The sequence below is a fragment of the Urocampus carinirostris genome, chromosome 10 (genome assembly GCF_059441175.1).
Source record: "Urocampus carinirostris isolate Australia breed hairy pipefish chromosome 10, RoL_Ucar_1.0, whole genome shotgun sequence".
NCBI lineage: Eukaryota > Metazoa > Chordata > Actinopteri > Syngnathiformes > Syngnathidae > Urocampus > Urocampus carinirostris.
Window position 1 is genome coordinate 30851619 of NC_142358.1, and position 22652 is coordinate 30874270.

The following is a 22652-nucleotide window of genomic DNA, read 5'->3' on the forward strand; positions in this document are numbered from 1 at the left end:
TAACGTTGCGATACTAATTCCCTAACATTGATATTCACAACCTCGTTTTAAAGGTTGGGTGCATCGATTGAGCTGTCCTTAAAATGTTGAAAGTAAAACACGGTCTCTATTTAGTATGTGTTAACACTACCTTACTAAGTTAAAACAACATGTATTCTTTATTTTCCACTGTGCCTATCTTATTTGACTTTATTTTTAGATAGATAGATAGATAGATAGATAGATAGATAGATAGATAGATAGATAGATACTTTATTCATCCCCGTAGGGAAATTCACACTTCCAGCAGTCTACCCCGTTGTTTAATAACAGATGAACATGATATCAGAGCTGTTTGGGGCAGAACATATTAGGTCCGAGTTGGGAGCTGGAGGGGAGTGTTGGAGGGTGATATCATGCTCATCCCTGCAGGTTTTCGTTGAGTTTGTATTTGTTATTGTAGCATGAAAATGGTGAAAGTAAAAAAGGCCTGCTTGTAGCAGAGTTCAAAGGCCAACCCAAATCTCCCAAAACATGAAAAAAGAAGAGTTTATTCAAGTGCGTCTAAGAAATGCACGTACTTCCACGTGCATCATGAATGAGCTGACGGAGGCTACCAGTATGACTTTAAACCAGGAGATGCCAGCAGAGAGTAACCAAGTTCCAAATTATGTACAGCTCCTTAACTAGTTGAGCTATTTGAGAGCCATGTGATCTAAACAATGATGAAAAATGCTTTCCAGGAAACGCATCAGCCTTTTAACATATGAACAACATAAATACTGAGTTTCTTCTCATACGTAATCTCTTTTTTCCCCCCAATTCCAGAGTACTTTGTCAAGCACAATTCTCCATAATGGCTTGTTTGAAGCTGACCATTTGATCCTTGGCATCGTGAAAATTTGGGGTGTTCCCACAAATATCAAAGAAGTGAATCTGACAGATGTGACTGAGACAGTCCATCGTCTGGAACCTATGTACAACGTGGACACTAAGGTGAGTATGTTTTAAAAAAATGTATTCATGGAAACACATCCCTTAGTTTGTGTGACACAACTAAAACTTGTTCAATTGTGTTTGTAACCCTGGGCAAGAACCCATCCCAGCCATCTCCGGGCAGTGGGCAGGGGACACCCTGAACTGGTTGCCAGCCAATCGCAGGGCGCACAGGGACAGACAACTCATTCGCTCATTCACACCTAGGGACAATTTGGACCGGCCAATTCACCTGAAATTCATGTTTTTGGAACGTGGGAGGAAACCGGATTGCCCGGAGGAAACCCACGCAAGCACGGGGAGAACATACAAACTCCGCACAGGAAGTCTGGAGCTGGATTTGAACCCACGACAGGTTCCCATGACTCGAACTGTGCCGCACAAGCGCTAACCACTGCGCCGCCGTGCTGCCCTTGGTTTGAAGCACATATCAATCATAATTTTAATAGACAGATGTATTTCCTTGAAGTGTTCAGTCTCCTAAATGTTAAGTATTGGCATTATGGTAACTCTTCCATTTTAATCAAAATGGAAGAAGCACCGTTGTTAAAAACACAATTTACTATAAAGAGTGTGCAAGTGAGACTGTAAACATAATTGATGGAGCCTTCTTTTAGGATATGCGTCATATTAATGTCAGACTCACCAATAAACGGGCAGATGCTCCTGACGTTACCTATGATGCTTTCATAATTCATAACATTTCTTTAACAAGCCGCAACTGAAACCCATGAGATTAATACATGTATTGCCATATGAAATTTTACATTTTGATGTGTCTTTATTTTCAGGAGCTGATCATAGATGCAACTGCAACGTCAGTTCGTGTGGATCATGGATTTACTATAACGTGGACAGGCAGTTCCTGAGAAGTATTTTATGTACACTTGGTGAACAGATTTAAGATTCTGTACATATGTTGATTCATATAATTATCGAGTTTTATGATTTTTTTTTTTCCTGTTAAGTCGCAAATGTATATTTTCCTTGCATAAACTTTTTAAAACATACCTCCTAATTCTAAACATGAGAATTAAGAGTTGTTTTTTTTTTTTTTGTTTTATTTTATTTTATTTTTACAAATATAGAACTCTGTATATTACCCAATAAAGTGCCATTGATGGATATAGACTACAAAGCTTTTAACTAGGCTGGCAGCGAATAAATTAATACTTTTTGCACCTTCAATTGTCTACTGTGAGAGTACCATAATCATTGATTCATTGTCTCTTTGAGCCTTGAAACATAAAACCTAAATTGGCCAGACTTTCCCGGGTTACCCCCTCTGTGTCGTCTACCCAACCTGGTGCATTTAACGCCGTAACAGACTTTGATTTAAATATAGTTTGTGCGTATGGGTAGCGGTAGCCACTACCTTATTCAAAGAAAGAGTTTACCGTAAGATAAAATGTGAAAACTCAATAAGAATTAAGAAATAACTTTGACACTGACATATACAACCATTTTTTATATCTTTAGTTTTACATTCCTGTGATGCCTCCCCTGAAAGTATGTCACTGATTAGCATGATGACATACAATTCCCTTGTATAGTGGAACCTCGGTTTTTGAACGCCTCTCAGTTCGGACAAATCGGTGTTTGACCAAAAATTTCGAGAAATTCTTGCTTCGCTGTTCGGTCAAAAAATCGGAGTTCGAATGCTGGTACGCTAGGGTGCGATGCTGAGCGGCGTACGGATGTTTTAGCCCCTAATTATGCCTCCGAAGAAGGTCGGTGCAAGCAGGACAGGTGAAAAAAGACAAGTTGTTCGTCCAACTATTGCCTTTAAGAAAGACATAATAGCTAAATATGAAAGAGGTGTACGAATTTCCGATCTTGCTAGTGAATACAGCATGGCTAAATCTACTATAAGCACGATAGTAAATAATAACGAGGCTGTGAAATCGAGTGATGCGGCTAAGGAAGTTAGCGCTATAAGCAAGCAACTGCCGCAAGTTTTGCATGAGGTTAAAACACTTTTGAGGATTTTTCTCTCCCCACCGTCCACCACAAAGGTAAAAAATCCTATTCCTAATCCTTTTTTAATCTTTACACGTTCATGTTAGCGTAATCTTTCGCACGGAAGATTACACTAACGCGAACGTACGATTAGCCTGGGTTAGCTTCATGTTTACGTTCATGTTAAACATTCAGTGTGTTGGAACGGATTAAAACGATTTTACGTTACTTTTAATGGGAAAAACGATTTTCCGTGATCAACCAAATCGGTTTTCGAACAGGGTTCTGGAACGGATTAGGGTCGAGAACCGAGGTTCCACTGTATACCACTACCATATAGGACCGGCACATGTACCAGATTCCAAGAGTTTTAAAGCTATACCAGCAATAGTTGATTGATCGACAATACACTACAAAACAGATGCAATAATACAGTATTGGTTCTTTGTGATTGAATCTTTCTTCACATTTCTTAGTTTTAAAGGTGTAGTGACATAATTTTTCTGTGCATGTGTAATCACAGCCCTAATGGCTAAAATGTTTAATCACATTTTCTCACTAACAGTGACCACTTTCCACTCTATTAGATAAAATGAGCCCATTGTATGTTCTGATTAACACTACTAATGGCTGTCTGACTAATTTTTTAGTCTAATAGTGGTTGGAAGAAATAACCCAGATAAGCCCCCACAGACGTTGCATGGCCTTCCCCGTGTGTGACAATGTCTGTGAAAACAGAGTCAACACCACTGGAGGGGGCGTAAAAATGTGAAAGGCCTACGGAAAGATGAGACCAACAGGAAGGAAATCAGATGCAGAATGGTCATTGACTTCAATGCTTTAAGCGGCATGACCAATCGGTCGTCAGACCAAAGTCAAGCTCCTAAGGATCACATTTCAACATACTGTATGCAAGCATGGCATGGATGATGAGCGGATGTGACAAGCTGAAGATCACACTTTGCTGAGCGCCCCTTTAAAGACTCAGCGGCCCCAGGTTCAAGGGAATGCGTACCTGGAACAGGGTTTGTACGGGTGCTTGAAATCCTTGGAAATAATTGAATTCCAAAGACATGTTTTCAAGGATTAAAATCTGCTTGAATTTTGAGTGATTTGATTGTAAATAATTGACATTTTTAACATGTTTCACAAGTCTGCTTAAAATGATGCTAACACTGTTCTCTGGTGACTTTGCTTTTCCATTGAACTCCTTCATTTGTGTTTAACGACATATGGCATTATTTGTATGGGATGAAGCATCAGGAACCACTCCCCCCATCCTCCTCCCCCTTATGGGCCGCGCCTAAGAAGACAAGTGCATGCTTCACCTAAACAGGGCACTATGAAATTCCTATTAGTGCAAGGATTGTGTATCAATTGTTTAAATTTATTATGAGACAGTAAGCTGTGAATTGTAATGGTAATAACTTTATGCATCTGAAAATGTAAGCTACATATTATATTTCACCCAACACCTTTATAAGTAGTCTCAAAAATATGTACACACTTATTGTTCAGATGCCCAAATATATTTGTGATTTACTAAATATCTAAAACAAAACATATGTCTTGATTAGGTGCACACACAAGATGAAAAATTACATATGCAAATTGCAGTTATATATGTGCATAAGAAAAATACTGGATTCACACCGCCTTCTTCTAATGTTAATGGAGAAATAAAAAAAAATGTCTTTGAATGTCCTTAAAAAGTGTTTGAATTTGGCAACGGAAAAGGTGTACAAACCCTGCTAGAAGCAATTATTTTTCTATGTAACGAGTACTGGAGAGTTTTATTGATAAGTAGTTAGCGCATAAGCAAAACATATACAAATGTACTAATTTATAATGTCAGAAAAATATGAAACAATGCTAAACATGTGAATACTATGTTTTGATTCAATTTTGTAGGATGATTGAATTATCTAGTCACAACGAGGCACACAGATTAAGGGTGATACAAATAAACTTGACTAAAACAGGTTTGCTATCTCGTATTTGCCAAAGGGACCTTCCAGGTCACCTTGACAACCAATCCCCAGGTTGCTGCGTTGGATCCCACCTTACCTAGGACAACTGGCCAGAGATGTGTGAGAGCGTAGTGGTCTCAGCATCTTTAATTTGAGTTTCTTTTGAGGCAGCAAAGAGCCAAGAGGGGCCCATCTTAGCCGGGGACAAATGAGTTATGTAAAGCCAGCGAGCGAACTAGAGGTATGGATTACAATAGACCCAGTTTAACAGGCAGCACAAGACCAAGCCCTGTGAAGAAGAAACCAGAGCATTGCTTTGTCAAGTCCAAAGCCAGCCACCTCAAAGAAAGCCTGAAGCCACCAGAAGCCAAACACGGCCTCAACAAACTGCACCCTGTGGTCCTAGTCCCAATTAAGCCTTCATCCTTAAAGTATTCCTGACTGCAGTCTACCGCCAAGAACACCAGAACTGGCCTTCACCATCATCGAAACAAGACCAGAGTTCATCTCATGGTTCTAAGTATAAATTGGAGTGAGCTTAGGGGGCAATTCTATTAAAATGCAATGACACTTTGTTGCCTTTAGATCTATCTACAGTAATAATTATGCCATTTTCTTATCTTTGTTTTGTTTTGTGTTCTATTTTATTTTTTTTGTTTTTATTTTTGTAGGATATTATTAAATGGAAACTCCAGATATCCGAGTGTTTGTGTCTTGATTTAAATATGTTGTTAACCAGCGGGGGCAGGCACACAAGTCAATGTGTTCACTCAAAACAAACTGGGAAATATGGCGACAGCTAGCTTTTAGCATATTGTTACATTGAAAATAAAGTCATTGATTAAATCGGAGTAAGGTCATTTGTATAGATAAGGAAGCAACGGAGGCGGTGTCAGGAGAGAAGGCAAAACAGAGGCTGAAGATCCAGCCTACTGCTATGGCTGAGCTAAAAACTCTCACTGCGCCTGCCGAGCCTGTATCTCACCAACACTAGTTCAATTACCCCTGAAATGGATGACCTGGAGATGTAACTTGCCGTTAACTGCTACATTCGGGACAGTTGTATTTTAATCATCTCTTGGGGGTTTAATGAATGTGCAACGCTATTTTGCAGGTTTTCACTTTTAATGGGATATTCTGGTCCCCATTACCTGCAATTAGCAGTTACTGTGTACAGTCATTTGGAATGTGCTCCTTCTAGGTGTCAATAATCTGGGGGATAACACACTTTAGTAATTAAGTAACTGTAACCATTTACTTTTTCAGCAACGCGTCCAACACTGTTGCTTTGCATAAACTTTTAGAAAAGACAACTTTTCTGCAGGGGCCAAACAACAACGCCAACCAATAGATTGAAGTTGAGGATCATGGAAGCAAGAATGACACAATCAAGGAGGAAAAAAACGACCATATAAAGTTCAATTACAGGTGAGCTGCACCTTTGGAAACACATAATGAACACTAGAAGATTGTAATCATTTTGAAATAGGTTGTCCTGGCAGATGAGAAATGGGACCAGTTGGAAAGTGTCCTGTACATGGTGCACCGATGGAGGATGTTCTCATTAAATTACAGTGTATACGGCTGCAGTGCCAGATTTCCTTTAGGAACAGTGGCTGGGCCAAAAGCTGCTCTGGTTTAATCCCAAACAAAAATCCACTTCCTGCTCACTTTCAGTCAAATGCTACTAAATCAGGGTGGGCAGATTGATAAAAAATATCGAAATTATTAATACTAAGCAAAAATCTATGTGTCTACCCCTAACAGAAGCTAAAAATGACAGAGGCAAATGGGAAATGCAACTTGGTGTGTTTTTTTTGACAACGCCAGATGTAATTTGTATAGTAAAGTTGTCTGTTACTGACTCATACATTTACTTATAATCATAAACCAAGCTGAAACCAAATACATGTTACTGTTCCTGAACAAAAACCTGTAAATCACAATGGAGACGGAGCCATTAAGGGGCAATTGATATTGTATTTACATTACTGACTTTTTTTTCAAAATATAATGCACAATAATATATGTATTACATTGCTCCTTTTTACTTTGACTCTCTTGGATTTTGTTATGAAATAGATGTGATGGAAATTTGTATATGTATTTTTTAAAATATTTATTAAAGTTTGCAAGTTAATAAAACATGTTTAGTGCCTAAACTATTTGCGATGAGTTTATTGTGATTTATAAACTGAATCGAAGGGGATGATTCAAGTATTTATTAATCATGAAGGTTTCAAGCAAAAAGTATCAGATCCATATTGATCATTACTACGATGTATTTATCTGCAGTGGATCGAGACCAACATTCCTAGTATCACCCAATGCTCCTACAACACTGATAGGTCTGGCATTGCGTGTATGATTTATTAATTTTTACCTTCAATGACTCGGCTAAACGTTGTTTTAGTCCCTCCTACACATTTCCAAACCATATTATTTGTTTCCTAGCAAAGATATGTTGAGCTGATTTGCATTTTGGGAGTTAAAAGGATTAGCGTTTGTAAGGGATTTTAGGAATTGTGGAGCGATTGATAATGTGTATTATGCATTTTTTTGTGTTTTTTTTTTTTTTTTAATTGCAATCCCTAACAGGCTGCAATTTAATTGTTTGAAGCTTCAGGCTGATTTGACTGTGAAATAAAGAAATAGCCCTAAAGTAAATAGAAAATGCAGGATATAAAGTTTGAGGAATTCACATATCTAAATAAAACATCGCTGCTGAAAAATCTGACATCAAACATTAGAAGAAATCAATACCTGCCAGTAAATCAGAACAATGGAAATATTTCCATTTTGCATTGTTACATTGTTAAGGATTTTTATTTTGTTGGTTGGTTGGATCCTTTAACCAATAGGGTCATAGGGGCTCTGTTTCCCGTGATGTGTCATGGGCCAGTACAGCCTGATGGCGCCCATCGACCTGCTGGCCAAATTTACAAACACTAATTGGATTTTGCATGTGTTTACTTATGTCTTACTATCCATTCATCCATTATCTGCACCATTTATCCTCAGTAGGGTCGCAAGGGTGCTGGAGACCATCTCAGCTGACCTCAGGCAGTGGGCAGGGTACACCCTGACCTGGTTGCCAGGCAGTCGCAGCGCACACAGAGACAGACAACTCACTCGCTCATTCACACTGAGGGAGAAATTGGACTGGCCATTTAACCTTACATGCATGTTTTTGGAATGTGGGAGGAAACTGGAGTTCCTGGAGGTAACCCACACAAGCACAGGGAGATCATGCAAACTCCACACAGGATGGTTCAATCTCATGACCTCAGAACTGTGCCGCACACCCGTTAACCACTGCGCTGCCGTGCTGCCTCATTGACAACATATATATTCAAATTTAGACTGAAATACTGCCGCCAAAATATACTTATTGATCCATCCGTCCATTATCTGCACCACTTATCCTCAGTAGGGTCGCGGGGGTGCTGGAGCCCATCCCAGCTATCTTTGGGCAGTCGGCAGGGGACACCCTGAACTGGTTGATACTTATTGATTCTTTAACAAAAACAAATGTCTTTTGGTAAATTATCTTTCACATACCTTTCTTATGAAAAAAATGTGTCCATGTAATCAATTTTGTTCATATATTTTTTTTAGCTTTCAAAATCATTAAAATTTCACATTATTTTATAAATATTATTAATACAACTATTATGTTACGTATGACTGTGCAGAGTATATTTAGATGCAGAGTGGGTGGTGGGAAAGACACAGCAACCATTATTTACCTTGAGCAGCTAACAATAACCACAGCGGCTAGCGGCAAACCATAGGGTGCAGTCAAAAGGCTAACATGAGTGACTGGGTGGGGAAATGAGACAAAAAGTGATTAAGGTAATGGAAGATGAAAGTAGAAGATACCTAAATCAAAGCTCTCCGTAATGGCCACAAGCAGTACAGACACCAACTATGGAAGGTAAATAGCAATTAAACCCATGTTAAAAGCACCATTGGAAGAAGCTAACTTTGTGAAACCGTCCTTTCAACATATGTTGTTTGAATATGGCAAATAAATGTCAACCTCTTTAAAAAGTGTTACAAACTAAAAAATATAACTACACGTTTTCACAACATAGGAGTACAGGTCACACAAAACAAAACAAACAGACTCAGAGACAGTTTCTTCCCCAGAGCCATTACCACCCTAAACAGACACCGCACAAAAAACTGAAAAAAAGACTACCTCGTACGAACGTAAAATGGTACTCATGTCTATGTTTCTTGCACTTGTTGACTGCACTATGTTTACTGCTTACCTTGCACAATGTTTTACTATTTTTTTGCACTGTGATGACTATTTTTTTGCACCAAATGCATATGTTGACTATTTTTTTGCACTATGATGACTATTTTTTGCACCAAATGTATAATTGCACAAACCCTTACGATACCAAACTGTATTACGATACCAAACTGTATGTAACATCCTACATGCCAACATTTCTTGTGTAAATATTGTGTAAATTATAACTATAACCTTATCCTCCTTGTTGTATAACATTATCTTCTCTATTCCTTTATCTTCTTGGCTTTTTACCTCACTTTAAATGTGTGAAACTGGAGTGTCATGCCCAATTTTGCTGTCACAATATGTTAACCCATTTTGTAACAATGACAATAAAGGTATATTCTATTCTATTCTATTATCAAAATGCTAGTGTCTTTTGTGTAGAACCACATTGATACGACTATAAGGGGCACATCATAGTATAAAAAAAATGTGTGTTGCGCTCTATCGTGCAGCGCTGCCTGTGTGTGTATTGTTGACCGGAAATTGAAGGCACCATGAAACTTTTTAGAAGGATGAGTGAGCATTGAATGTGGTGTGTACAAGCACCATTATCTGCAAGAACGAGAATGTGTGTTTCTTCTTTAGAGCCGTAACCACTCTAAGCAAGCATACAAAACACAGAAAGAAATGTAGATTTATATCTCAACTATGAATGGAAAAATACATATTCATATTCTCATAAATAAAATCTTCCTAGAGTTGCACTACGTTGCTGCTTTTGTCATTGCACTACTTTCATTTACATACAATTTGTAGATTTACCACAACTGTTCAATTCAGAAACAGGAAGAAGACAAACTGAAAGACAGTTGCAGACTCTCCCCTACTTACGAACATTCGAGTCACAAAAAAATGGTAGATACGAACATTTTTTAGGGATCTCGAAAAATACTTTGGCATTGCTGTAAGTCAGATTTTGCATTGTGCATCTTTTTCCGAGTACAAGACATTACTGTAGTGCTTCTTTCCACCACTACCGGCGTGTGGCGCTGTGAGAGCTCACCCATCATCCACCCCGAAGAAGAAATCCGCTTCCTCTTCCTAGTTCTTGTGTAAAAACACTACAGTGTACCTCAAGTACGGTAAGAACTTTGACATATTTAGTGTTTAATATATCGTGCATCAATTCAATATGGTTGGTTTTAAGTGTAAAAAAGAGGCGAGCTGTTTCATTTAAAATGAAAATGGAATAAGAAAGCTTGATGGGGTTGAGAAAATGGTTGGATCGCTTTTTTCTGCCACTTTTTTCACTACGGAGGAGGAAGTTGCCTAACTTTTGAAGCTCATCTTCCGAAAGTAAATTATACTTAACTTTATTAATCTTTATAGAGCATATCATTTCAACAAATGTCTGCACCAATAAATGTCTGTTTCTCTTAACTATGTCATTTTAGCATGCCCACAACTAATAACGATTACACAAATTCAGGGCTTTGTCATCAACACTTAATAAAGCACAACTAAAGTCAGTTTTGCCCTGTCTTGTTCTTAAATATGCACACTTATGTCCGTGCATACGATACGCATGAGGTAAAGCAGTGCTTCTCAACTAGTGGGTGTTTGCCTAGGCAAAATAATGCTAAAATGAAGAAAACAAAAAGAGAATCAATTACACTCCTTAACAGTGGATGGCGATCATGTCCTGCTAGATCTCTTCTTCCTGTTCAGTCAATCTGTGTGTTTCAGAGAGACCACATCTCATTTTGTAGTTTTTTTTTTAATCTAATTTCCCTTTTTTTCCCATAATAATGGGTCCAAAGAAAGTTAGTTATAAGGAGAGGAAAAAGTGGAAACGAAGAAGGAAACAATTACAGAATAAATATAAGGGTGTACAAGTGTCTGCCTTTGAAGCACTGCTGGAAAGTACAGTAAATGGTTTAAACATGTTATATTTGATCGTTTTACCAACCTTTTAATTAATTTATTAATGCATTGTTTTTATCGTTGTGACTGTTTGGTGCATTTTTTACTTTTTAAAATTTTTGATAAGTGTATAATGATAACCAAGGGAAATCATTCATTCATTAACTACATCAATAGATAGTATTTGAGATTTAGGTACGTCCTTTAATTATATTTTAAATGTATTTTAGTATGTGGCTATTTAAAAGCAGTTTTAGGGGGTCCCTTTGATGCGATGAACGCTTATACAAGATATAAAGTACTTTAAGTCATTTTTTTTTCTGTTTTTTTTTTTTTTGCGACATTTTAACATATTTTTACCATCTCTGCATAACTTGGCACAATCCTTTCATTGGATAAGTGTTTTTTTCTTCTTTTCAGGTAGAGCGTGTCATTAGAGTGGAATCTTGGATTTTAAAGGCAGACCAATAGAATAGAATAGAATAGAATATACTTTTATTGTCATTGTTACAAAATGGGTTAACATATTGTGACAACGAAATTGGGCATGACACTCCAGTTTTATACATTCACAGTGAGGTATGAGCCAAGAAGATAAAGGAACAGAGAAGATAAGGTTATAAAACAAAGGGGTTAAGGCTATAGTTATAATTATCGTTGTGACTGTTTGGTGCATTTTTACAATCAAGAACCGCTGAGGTAAAGGACCTCATGATTACATTAAAAGATGAAGTTTTGATGATGTATGAGCGTGTGGACTTTATATGAAGCCTGTAATGTATGTACATACATAAATTCAAGATTCCACCTTTTATAGTTGTAAAAATTGGTGTTTTTACCAATGATTTACAATTAATCCACCACTGTGGTCTGCTGTTTAGTAAACACTGAGAATATACTTAATCATGTATACCGACATGACGCATTTTTTTAATATGAATGCAGAAACCTGCTCTCCTCATAACTTTGCAATGAAATGAAATGATCTGCATTTATATAGCGCTTTTCAAGTCAATGACTTCCCAAAGCGCTTTACAATGTGCTCCACATTTCCCAATGGCGGCCTTGTATTGCACCCATGTAAGACGCTAACCTGCTTATTGGGGATATTAGGGGTTCAGTGTCTTACCCAAGGACACTTCGACATGTAACGACATGGATCTCTTGATCCCAAGACGAGCGCTCTACCTCCTGAGCTACTGCCGCCCCAATGCAATGCAAGTTGTAGTAAAGGAAGATAGCTTGATTGCTTGAGGAACAGTGGAAAATGTTGGCAATGCCAGACTGCAGATTTAGCGCACATGTCACGTCAAACAGCTCAAGTTTATAATAATTCCCACTTATTTGTATTCGCATAAAAACATGTTTTACAGAAATTGTCATTCACAAGGATGTTTGCCAATCGGCCGGACCATTCACACGGAAAAATGATTTAAATATCGTTGGAAATGGGGAACGTATGATCATATCACTTTTGACTCACCGGAGATATTAAAATGCCTCTGGTGCCCGGGTGATTCTGCAATTCGTATTAAATCTAATGAGTATAAATAGAATAAGCCTGCAATGCACTATATATCACCAGGAGAGCTCTTGTGAGACTACAGGTACACTTATAATTGCATTATGTATATTTGCCTATATACAAAACAGAAATATAAAGAAAAAAAAAACTTTGTTACTACTGCTTGTGAGTGTCAAACTAGTCTCCTGTGTAATGTAAAAACAAGAAACACAATAAATACTCTTTAGGATATTTGTCACATGCCACAAACGGAGACAGGACCCAATAGCGTACGTTTTACTCAGTTTTATTAATAAAGAGAGAGCAGAGCTTGCTTCCACGATCCGATGATCGTCAGACACGGGTAGCAGATGGCAGGAACGCAGAAGTGGCACTTCCGTGTTGAGCGAGGATAGTCGTAGGTAGCAGGGATACTGGTCGATAGCCGGGACGGGTGAGCAAGGGCGGTAACAAGTCCAGAAAAGAGGTCGGCAACAGGTGTCAGGCAGGAAACAGGGCAAAACAGGTCGATGGTCGGGATGGAAGAGCAGGGCAGAAACGGGTCCAGAAACAGGTTGGCAACAGGTATCAGGCAGGAGAAAACAGGACAGGAAAATGTCGGAAGGTACGGAGCTTGCCTAGCTGAGAGCATAGGTTCACAGAACAGTCTGACGCTGGTAACAGGGAGCCGGGGGGTTTAAAAAGTGGCAAGGAGCCAATCAGCTACCAGGGCTGTTGGCGCCAACGGGGCAGCCGCAGGTGCCCCGAATCAGTAATCATGACAATAATACTACAGAAAGTCAAGAATTTTATCCATTTCGTCCACTAGTAGCCTGAAGGGAAATGACAATCTGGCTTTGAAAATGACGCAATCTGAATTTCAGTCCTGAAATGTGCATTCTGGTTAATTAATAATTTTATGTTACATGACCGTTATATAAACAAACATTGACAGCATTGATTGGATGTACCGTATTTTCCGCACTATAAGGCACACCGGATTATAGGGTGCACCCCAAAAAAATGTTTTTTGGTCCTATATTTGACATACATAAGACGCACTGGATTATAAGGCGCTACAATGGGAACGTGGACAAAACAGTCAGATAGTTCAGTCAAACTTATTACCCCCTTAACATTCCGAAAGCTTGCAAAGAAGCAAATACATGTCGTAGACACGTGCGGATGCGGTGTCCGTACAATGTCACTCAAATGCATCGTTCCAAATATAATTCGGAAGGTCAAAGTCTTGGGATTCAAGAAATGCCAACCATTCCTTAGTTTCTATTTTCTTTTTCGCTCGCAACTTTACTGTGAATATGACAATAAACACTTGGAATTGAGTTTAATTTAAAAATAGACACTCCATTCAATCCATTATCTGCACCGCTTATCACAGAAACATCGAGTTCAGTCTGAAACAAGATACAGGAAAAATATATAGCCGGAGTAGCTCACCGAAGTCGTTGTGTTCAATAATAATCTGCAATTATGGTCCTCTTATATCCGTGAGTGTAGTAAATCCAGGAGAGTAAAATATTTACAAATACAGTACAGAATGGGGAAATACTTTTTTCTCTATGCCATCAACCCAACGTGCTATTCACATTCATCTTTTTCGGCCAATTGCAGGCTTTGTTTTGCCGCTTTAGCCTATGCCAGCCTGTAAATTATAAAAAGGATCCGCCCCCTTTACCTCCGAATAACTTTAGCCAATAGTGATCGATTGACACATCTTTTTCGGCCAATTGCAGGCTTTGTTTTGCCGCTTTAGCCTATGCCAGCCTGTAAATGATAAAAAAGATCCGCCCCCTTTACCTCCGAATAACATTAGCCAATAGTGATTGTTTCAAATGATGATTGACACATTGGTTAGCCAATGAAACGCTGGTAAATAAATCCCAGCATACACCGCGGACTACTTGGCCTTCGGGGGAAATTCTAGTCGGCGGCTGCTGCATTAGTTGCAAGACTTCGCGACTTAATATTGATCCATAAATACGGCGCACTGTATTATAAGGCGCATGGTCAACTTTTGAAAAAAAAAAAAAAAAAAAAATAGGCTCTTAGGTGCGCCTTATAGTGCGGAAAATACGGTATATAAATGAGACATCATGATAATCTTCATACAGTATTGTTGGAGCATGCTTATAGTATCGGTAAAACAATCCAATAAGGACATGGCAAACTATCCATTTTAAAACAAAAAACAAAACATTACTTGACTTTCATGTTTTGTTTTTTTTAATGTCAGTTTGTTTTCAATTGGTGTAATGAACTCACATTAGAGTATCCCAAACTTACTTAAATATTTATATTATTTTACTTTATGAATGCTGTAAATTTCGATGTATTTAAGTTGCTAAAATACATTACATTTTGTGCTCCATTGATTGAAGAACAGTTTGCAAATTTCCATAAGAATGTATTGATTCCCTATATATGGTAAAACAATTATATGCATTTGTAAATGCTCATAAATTGGGTCTTCAATTATTGGTTATCACAGTTGAGACACCAATACAACCAATAAAAACACAAAAAAACTCTAAGTACCACAAAACACTAGCCGAGCACACAGAACAATTTGATTGGGTAAGCGGTAGGGGTGGGTGGAGCTATGCACAGACAGCATGCTCCTCTCTTACATACGCGCCCACTGCACAGAAGGGACTATCCATTTGCAATACTTTGTGACATATCTGCAAAATAAATTCACTTGCACCTTGTTTAAAAATGTATTTCAAGAAAAATATATGAAGTTCACAACGACCCTCAATGATCTTAAGTAATTATAGGAGGGAAACACGTTTAAAGTGGTATATTTGTTGATATGGGACAAAGGCTCTAGCATTATTATTATTTCATAAAAAGCATCACACAGTGAAATCAAATGCGCTGAAAAACTGGTTTTGTCTGCAAAGCCAGTTCAGTGGTTTTGTTGTTTATGTTTTCGTCTTGTTTTTCCTAAAATATATGTTATGGCTCTCCTAAATATAAAGAAAAAATGCTTCTATTGCTCTCTGGGTTAAAAAGTTCACAACCCCTGGTATATATATGTCATACTTTTTACCGTCAACAAATTGATCCCCCTATTAAATGTTGCAATTTATCGAATTAAATGAAAACATATCTTACAAACACAACACTGTACCTATTTACTCTCATAAAGACATTCTTCGTAAAATATGTGATAATATTGACAATCTGCAATGACGTCACCTGCTACCATTGACCACGACGATACAGACAAGAGAGAACTAATGGTCATGCCGATATCAGTCTAACAAAAACTGAGTTTAAAAAATACATTTATATGTTTTTCCCGTACAAAAAGTTATACAGGGTACACTATTTGAAATGAACAAAAAATCGTATGGAATACGGGAAAAGCGTTTGAGTTGAGTGGTATGATATATAAAGAAGTCAAGTAATTGCAGAAACCTCTCACTACTGCACACGGCAGTTATTGGTCCACTGCTTCAAGTATTTTAAGTTGAACTGACTTTATTGTCATTGATATCAATGTAACGTGCATTGTGTTCAGACATCACACAGCACTTCCCATCGTGCCAACGTGATTGTTAGTGTGACTGTAATAGGCTGGTGTATCAAATCATTTAAGGAGCAGGGCGGGCCCACTACTCAATGGGTCCATTCAAAACAAACTGTGACAGCTACCTTTTAGCAGCTTGTTACATTGCAAATAATGACAATTCATTAAGTAAATCTGTCTCTGAGGAAAGTCAGAAGGGGGCAAAATAACACTGATCACCACCAGGTGCTACCTGAATTATAATCAGGTTTGGGAAGAGACCGAGGCTGGGAGGGAGCCTAATAGCTAGGCTACCGCAATGGCTAGGCAAACAAGTCTTTTAAGCCACCCACCATAGCCTGTATCCCACCAAAACCATATCCATTACCCATGAAACGGATGACCTGGAGCTAAAACACCTGGGAAACCATTACATTTGGTACGGTTGTGTTCAAACCATTCCATTGTTTCAACTTAAATAATGTATTCCTCGTTTATAATGGCAAATCTATAGTTGTTATTTTGTTATAGTCTTATACATTCAGTCAGTGAAGATGCCATCTTGGGTTACGTTTGACCCTTGGGGCTTTTATGAAGGTGCAACGCTACTTTTCGGGTTTACCGTTTTTCACAGGGGTTTCTGATTGCCTTTACGTCACTGTTTTCAAGAAGTAAATACCCATCCATCAATTTTCTGTAGCACTTATCAATGGGGTTGCAGGGGGTGCCGGAGCTATCTTTGGGCCCTGAACTGGTTGCCAGCCAGTTGTTGGGCACACAAAGACAAACCACTCACTCATTCACACCTAGGGACAAGTTAGACCGGCCAATCAACCTGCCATGCACGTCTTTGGAATGTGGACATAAACTAGAGTGCCCAAAGGAAAACTCACAATGTCAAGGGGGGACCATGCAAACTTTGGGGATGCGCGCTAATTACCCAGCCGCTGCGCCAATAAGTAAATTCTCACCTCATCTCATCTCATTAGCTGCACCGCTTATCCTCAGTAGGGTAGCGGGGGTGCTGGAGCCCATCCCAGCAATCATCGGGCAGTGGGCAGGGGACACCCTGAACTGGTTGCCAGCCAATCGCAGGGCACACAGGGACAGAAAACTCGCTCGCTCATTCACACCTAGGGACAATTTGGACCGGCCAATCCACCTGAAATACATGTCTTTTGAATATGGGAGGAAAACGGAGTGCCCGAAGGTAACCCACGCAAGCACGGGGAGAACATACAAACTCCGCACAGGAAGTCCAGTAGCTGGATTTGAACCCACACAGGAGGTTCCCAAGACCTTAGAACTGTGCCGCACACGCGCTAACCACTGCCCCACCGTGCTGCCCCGATAAGTAAATTATTACAATAAAATGTATGGAGAATCATGAAATTCATTAATTACAATCAAATAAGTGAATTACTCATACATTACAATTCATAATCGTGATGTCATCTTGAAGTTACTATTCTTGGAATCATCAGTGTCAACTTTTGAGTGCCGTATCTTCATAAACTGACATTTGTTCCTTCCGAGGGCAACATTTGTAACTCACAGCTGATAGCAAACCGAAAAGCCCCAGAGAAGAGCCGATTAGCATCACACAACAATGGAGGCAATGATGATGAATTGAGAGTGATCACCCAGAGTGGCTTTGGAAAGATGAGAAATGGGAGCGGGAAACCAAGACAGGGGAGATGAGGGATGGGGAGCATTGACATGATGACGGAGTAGGTCAGGGAGAATAAAGGAATGGGGATGATACTGAGGGATAGAGTGAGGCGGAGGAATGGATGGAAGGACTGAAAAAAGAGGGCAGATGTCCTCTTGGTAGAATGGCTCTGATTGAGGTCAGTTTTCCCAGCGGTTGAGACTCCACTTTAATCACCCTGTGACTGCCTCATCACCATGGAAGGGATGGCCTCATCACACAGACAAGGGACGGTGTGAATTATGCCAGCAGGGAGGTATTACAGAACATGCGGGAAGAAGATGCAGCCTTTTTCAAAGTTACAGAGGAACCTCGGTTTTCAAACGCTTCTCAGTTCCAACAAATCGGAGTCCGACATAAAATTTCGAGAAATTCTTGCTTGGCTGTTCGGTCAAAAAATCAGAGTTCGAACGCCGGTAATGCAAGAGTGCGTACGCTAGGGTGCGATGCTGAGCGGCGTACACGTGTTTTAGCCCCTTATTATGCCTCCGAAGAAATTCAGTGCAAGCAGCAAAGTTGCTACAGGTGAAAAAAAGAAAAGTAGTGCGTACAACTATTGCATTTAAGAAATAAATAATAGCAAAATATGAAGGATGTGTGCGAGTGTCGGATCTTGCTAGGGAATACAGCATGGCTAAATCTACGATCAGTACGATACTAAAGAATAAGGAGGCTGTGAAATCTAGTGATGTGGCTAAGGGAGTGAGTGCTATAAGCAAGCAACGGCCGCAAGTTTTGGAAGAGGTTGAAAAACTTTTGAGGATTTTTCTCTCCCCACCATCCACCTGCGCCTTCTGCTGACCACCACAAAGGTAAGAAATCACATTCAAAATTCTTTTCTTTATCCTTTTTTTTATTTTTACACGTTCATGTTAGCGTAATCTTTTGTACGGAAGATTACGATAATGCGACCGTACGATTAGCCTGGGTTAGCTCTACGTTAAACATTCAAGGTAAACATTCAAGGTGTTGGAACTGATTAAAACAATTTACATTATTTTTAATGGCAACAATTATTTCGGTGATCGAACAAATCGGTTTTCGAACAGGGTTCTGGAACGGATTATGGTGGATAACCGAGGTTCCACTGTACATTCAAAAAGTTGAAGTTTTCGGGATGCGTACTCACAAACACTATTGCTCTACCCAATAGACCATTGTTTTTTAACCGTTTTGGAGCCAAGGCACTTTCTTTCTAATAAGAAAATCCCAGGGGACACCAGTGCTGTAAAATCCAAAATGTAAATCCAAATGAAAGATAGCTTTCGATAGACCGCACAGGCACACACGTTGCCACTATAAAGTTGATTTCTACACCTTTTATGATAGATATTCTTTCGTAACATTGGATATTTAATAAAAATAAAGGGTTCAGCAGTGTTCTCGTTTGCCCGTGTCCCTGCGTCCTAGACGCATCATTTTTGCTGGGAGACGCAGAGTCTCATTTCAAACTTTTTTGACACAACATTGTCATTATTACCCGATTACATTTCTTTTTAACAAAGATTTACCGCACTCCAAACTTTTCGTCAGGCAGATCCGGCAGATGTTGTTTTGGTCTCGCGGTTTGAGTTTTCGTCTGCACGCCGATCTTGAGTTGAGTAGTGAAAAGTCTGTCTCTTTTTAGAGAACCGGCTTTTTCGGCTCAACTCATTAAAGAGAGCCGGCTCTCAAACGGCTCACTGGCTTTGATGCATTATATTACAAATTATGATGTTATATGAAGAAGTTAAGAAAAAAAGGAAGAATAAAAGGAGAGAATGAAAAAAAGACAGGTTTGTGGTTATCCCTTTAATCGGTATATTACCAACAATAATTTGAAAATGAATCAATAATTTGATGATTAAAACTGAATGAATGTCACTCAAATGCATGGTTCCATCATTCGGAAGGTTAAAGTCTTGGGATTCAAGAAATGCCAACCATTCCTTAGTTTCTATTTTCTTTTTCGCTCGCAACTTTACTGTGCATATGACAATAAACACTTGGAATTGAGTTTAATTTAAAAATAGACACTCCATTCCATCCATTATCTGCACCACTTATCACAGAAACATCGAGTTCAGTCTGAAACAAGATATATAGCCGGAGTAGCTCACCGAAGTCGTTGTGTTCATAATAATGTGCAGCTGTGGTCCTCTTATATCCGTGAGTGTAGTAAATCCAGGGGAGTAAAATATTTACAAATACAGTATAGTAAAAAATGCTTTCTGTATGCCGTAAAACCACGTGCTAACACATTCATCTTTTTCGGCCAATTGCAGGCTTTGTTTTGCCGTTCAAGCCAATGCCAGCCTGTAAATGATAAAAAGGATCCGCCCCTTGACCTCCGAATAACTTTAGCCAATAATGATCGATTCAACTGATGATTGACACATCTTTTTTGGCCAATTGCAGGCTTTGTTTTGCCGTTTAAGCCAATGCCAGCCTGTAAATGAAAAAAAAGGATCCGCCCCTTGACCTCCGAATAACTTTAGCCAATAGTGATCGATTCAAATGATGATTGACACATTGGTTAGCCAATGAAACGCCGGTAAATAAATCCCAGCATACACCACGGACTACTTGGCGTTCGGGGGAAAATCTAATCGGCGGCTGCTTGCCTTAGTTGCAAGACTTTGCTAATTAATGTTGATCCATAAATAAGGCGCACTGTATTATAAGGCGCATGGTCAGCTTTTGAAAAAAATAAAGGCTTTTAGGTGCGCCTTATAGTGTGGAAAATACGGTACCTAAATATCCTGTTTATATATGTATTGTCTTTAGGAGTATTTTATTACCTGTCCTTGCTATTTATCATGCTTCTTGTTGTAAAAACATATACTTCTATTCTAAAATCTATCTAAACTACTCCCAATAAATCCCGATCTGTGTGAATATGTCTATTTTATTTGACTTATAGGCTCCTAAACAGCAAAAAAAAAAAAAAAATAATGATGAAAATTTACACTGTCATGATTACCAATATGCCTCACCTATGCCAAGCCTTTTTTCCGACCCTGACTCCAACCTGTTTTTGCTCCTGTATGTCCCCGGCTTCAACCAGTTTTTTATTCTGACCACGCAGATTCTCCAATCCCGACTTTCGACCTTTTTTGTCCCTGACCACGTGTACTAGCCTTTTCTGGCTTACGACTCCCTTACGACCCCGACCACATTTTTGCTTTCCTGTCTCGGCTACTGACACGTTTTTCCGTTCCCGACACCGCCATAGCTCGCCACGGAAGTCCCACTTCTGCATTCGGAGCGACCTGCTTCCCGCGCCCAGCGATCACCAGATCATGGGGGCAAACCTTTTCTTTCTTCCAATTAAACTGAGAGAAACGTAAGGCAAGTGGGTCCTGTCCCCGTTCTGGTCTTGACATACACAGTCTTTAGCTAGGTTTCATGTCAATGCAGACCCAGTAAAAAAAATCGACAAAATTGATAAATATTTTCTTTTATATGGTCTTCTTTCGTGGGATCTCTAAAGGCCTCTAGGCCACATTGGGTACTACAGCTTATGATGCCTGACCCCTTCCAAACAGCCTAATCTAATCTTTAATGGACCCTGACTATTTTGCTTGTTATACTTTAAAATGAGCAAAATGATCAGCTATAGAGGAGTTAAATGTAGCTGATTTTAAGAATATATATATATATATATATATATATATATATATATATATATATATATATATATATATATATATATATATATATATATATATATATATATATATATATATATATATATATATATATATATATATATATATATATATATATCATCTCATCTCATTAGCCGTACCGCTTATCCTCATTAGGGTCGCCGGGGGGCTGGAGCCCATCCCAGTCATCTTCGGGCAGTGGGCAGGGGACACCCTGAATTGGTTGCCAGCCAATCGCAGGGCACACAGGGACAGACAACTCATTCGCTCATTCACACCTAGGGACAATTTGGACCGGCCAATTCACCTGAAATGCATGTTTTTGGAACGTGGGAGGAAACCGGAGTGCCCGGAGGAAACCCACGCAAGCACGGGGAGAACATACAAACTCCGCACAGAAAGTCTGGAGCTGGATTTGAACCTATATATATATATATATATATATATATATATATATATATATATATATATATATATATATATATATATATATATATATATATATATATTATTCAAATAATTATTTAAAAAAGAGCAAGATTGCTTACAACGTATATATTTTTTCACAATTATTCAAAGAGAAAAAAGTAATATATTAAATTAGCAAAGCTATTTGACAGTAGGTCATGACACAAAATAAAAAAACACAGACAAAACAAATGTTTCAGGGGGCTGATTGGTTGGTAAAGTTTAGAAGCATTATTAGAAGATATAAAACTTGCATTAAAGGCATTAACAACAACACATGGCAACACACATCGAATGAAAAAAAAAACAACTTAAAAACACTTTAGGTTTTAGCTATTGACCAATCGTGGCTCCGCTTTAGAAACTAGGTTAACCTTGACTAGTTGTTAGCTAAGCTCTGGGCAGCAATATAGGCATCATATCTCCACAATATTAATCATAATTTAAGAATTATAACTATTAGTGGCCCATTATAACACCTTAGGCTTGCCTTTAAGTTTAATGGTGTTGATTTTTCTCCAAAAACAATTTACTTTTGTGCATGTGCTTTCTCCTGTACAACTGATAGTGGTTTCTGCTCAAAATTGACAAGTAGAGACTGCTCCATTTCCAGCAAATGATTGATAACAGTGGCGAGCGGACTAATTACAGTTTAGTTGGGTTTCTAAAGATTAACACTAGAGCCTTCTTAATCAATTTCTACAT

General features: G+C 38.7%; 1 protein-coding gene across 1 annotated transcript in view; it reads left to right on the forward strand.

Moving 5' to 3' along the window:
- si (sucrase-isomaltase) overlaps positions 1-1844 on the forward strand; it is a 126246-nt gene extending 124402 nt beyond the window's left edge. Inside the window, exons 47-48 of the mRNA XM_088346169.1 lie at positions 808-975; positions 1767-1844. Coding sequence (XP_088202295.1) covers positions 808-975; positions 1767-1844 — 246 coding nt within the window. The remainder of the gene's footprint in view (positions 1-807; positions 976-1766) is intronic.
- The last annotated feature ends 20808 nt before the right edge of the window (positions 1845-22652 follow it).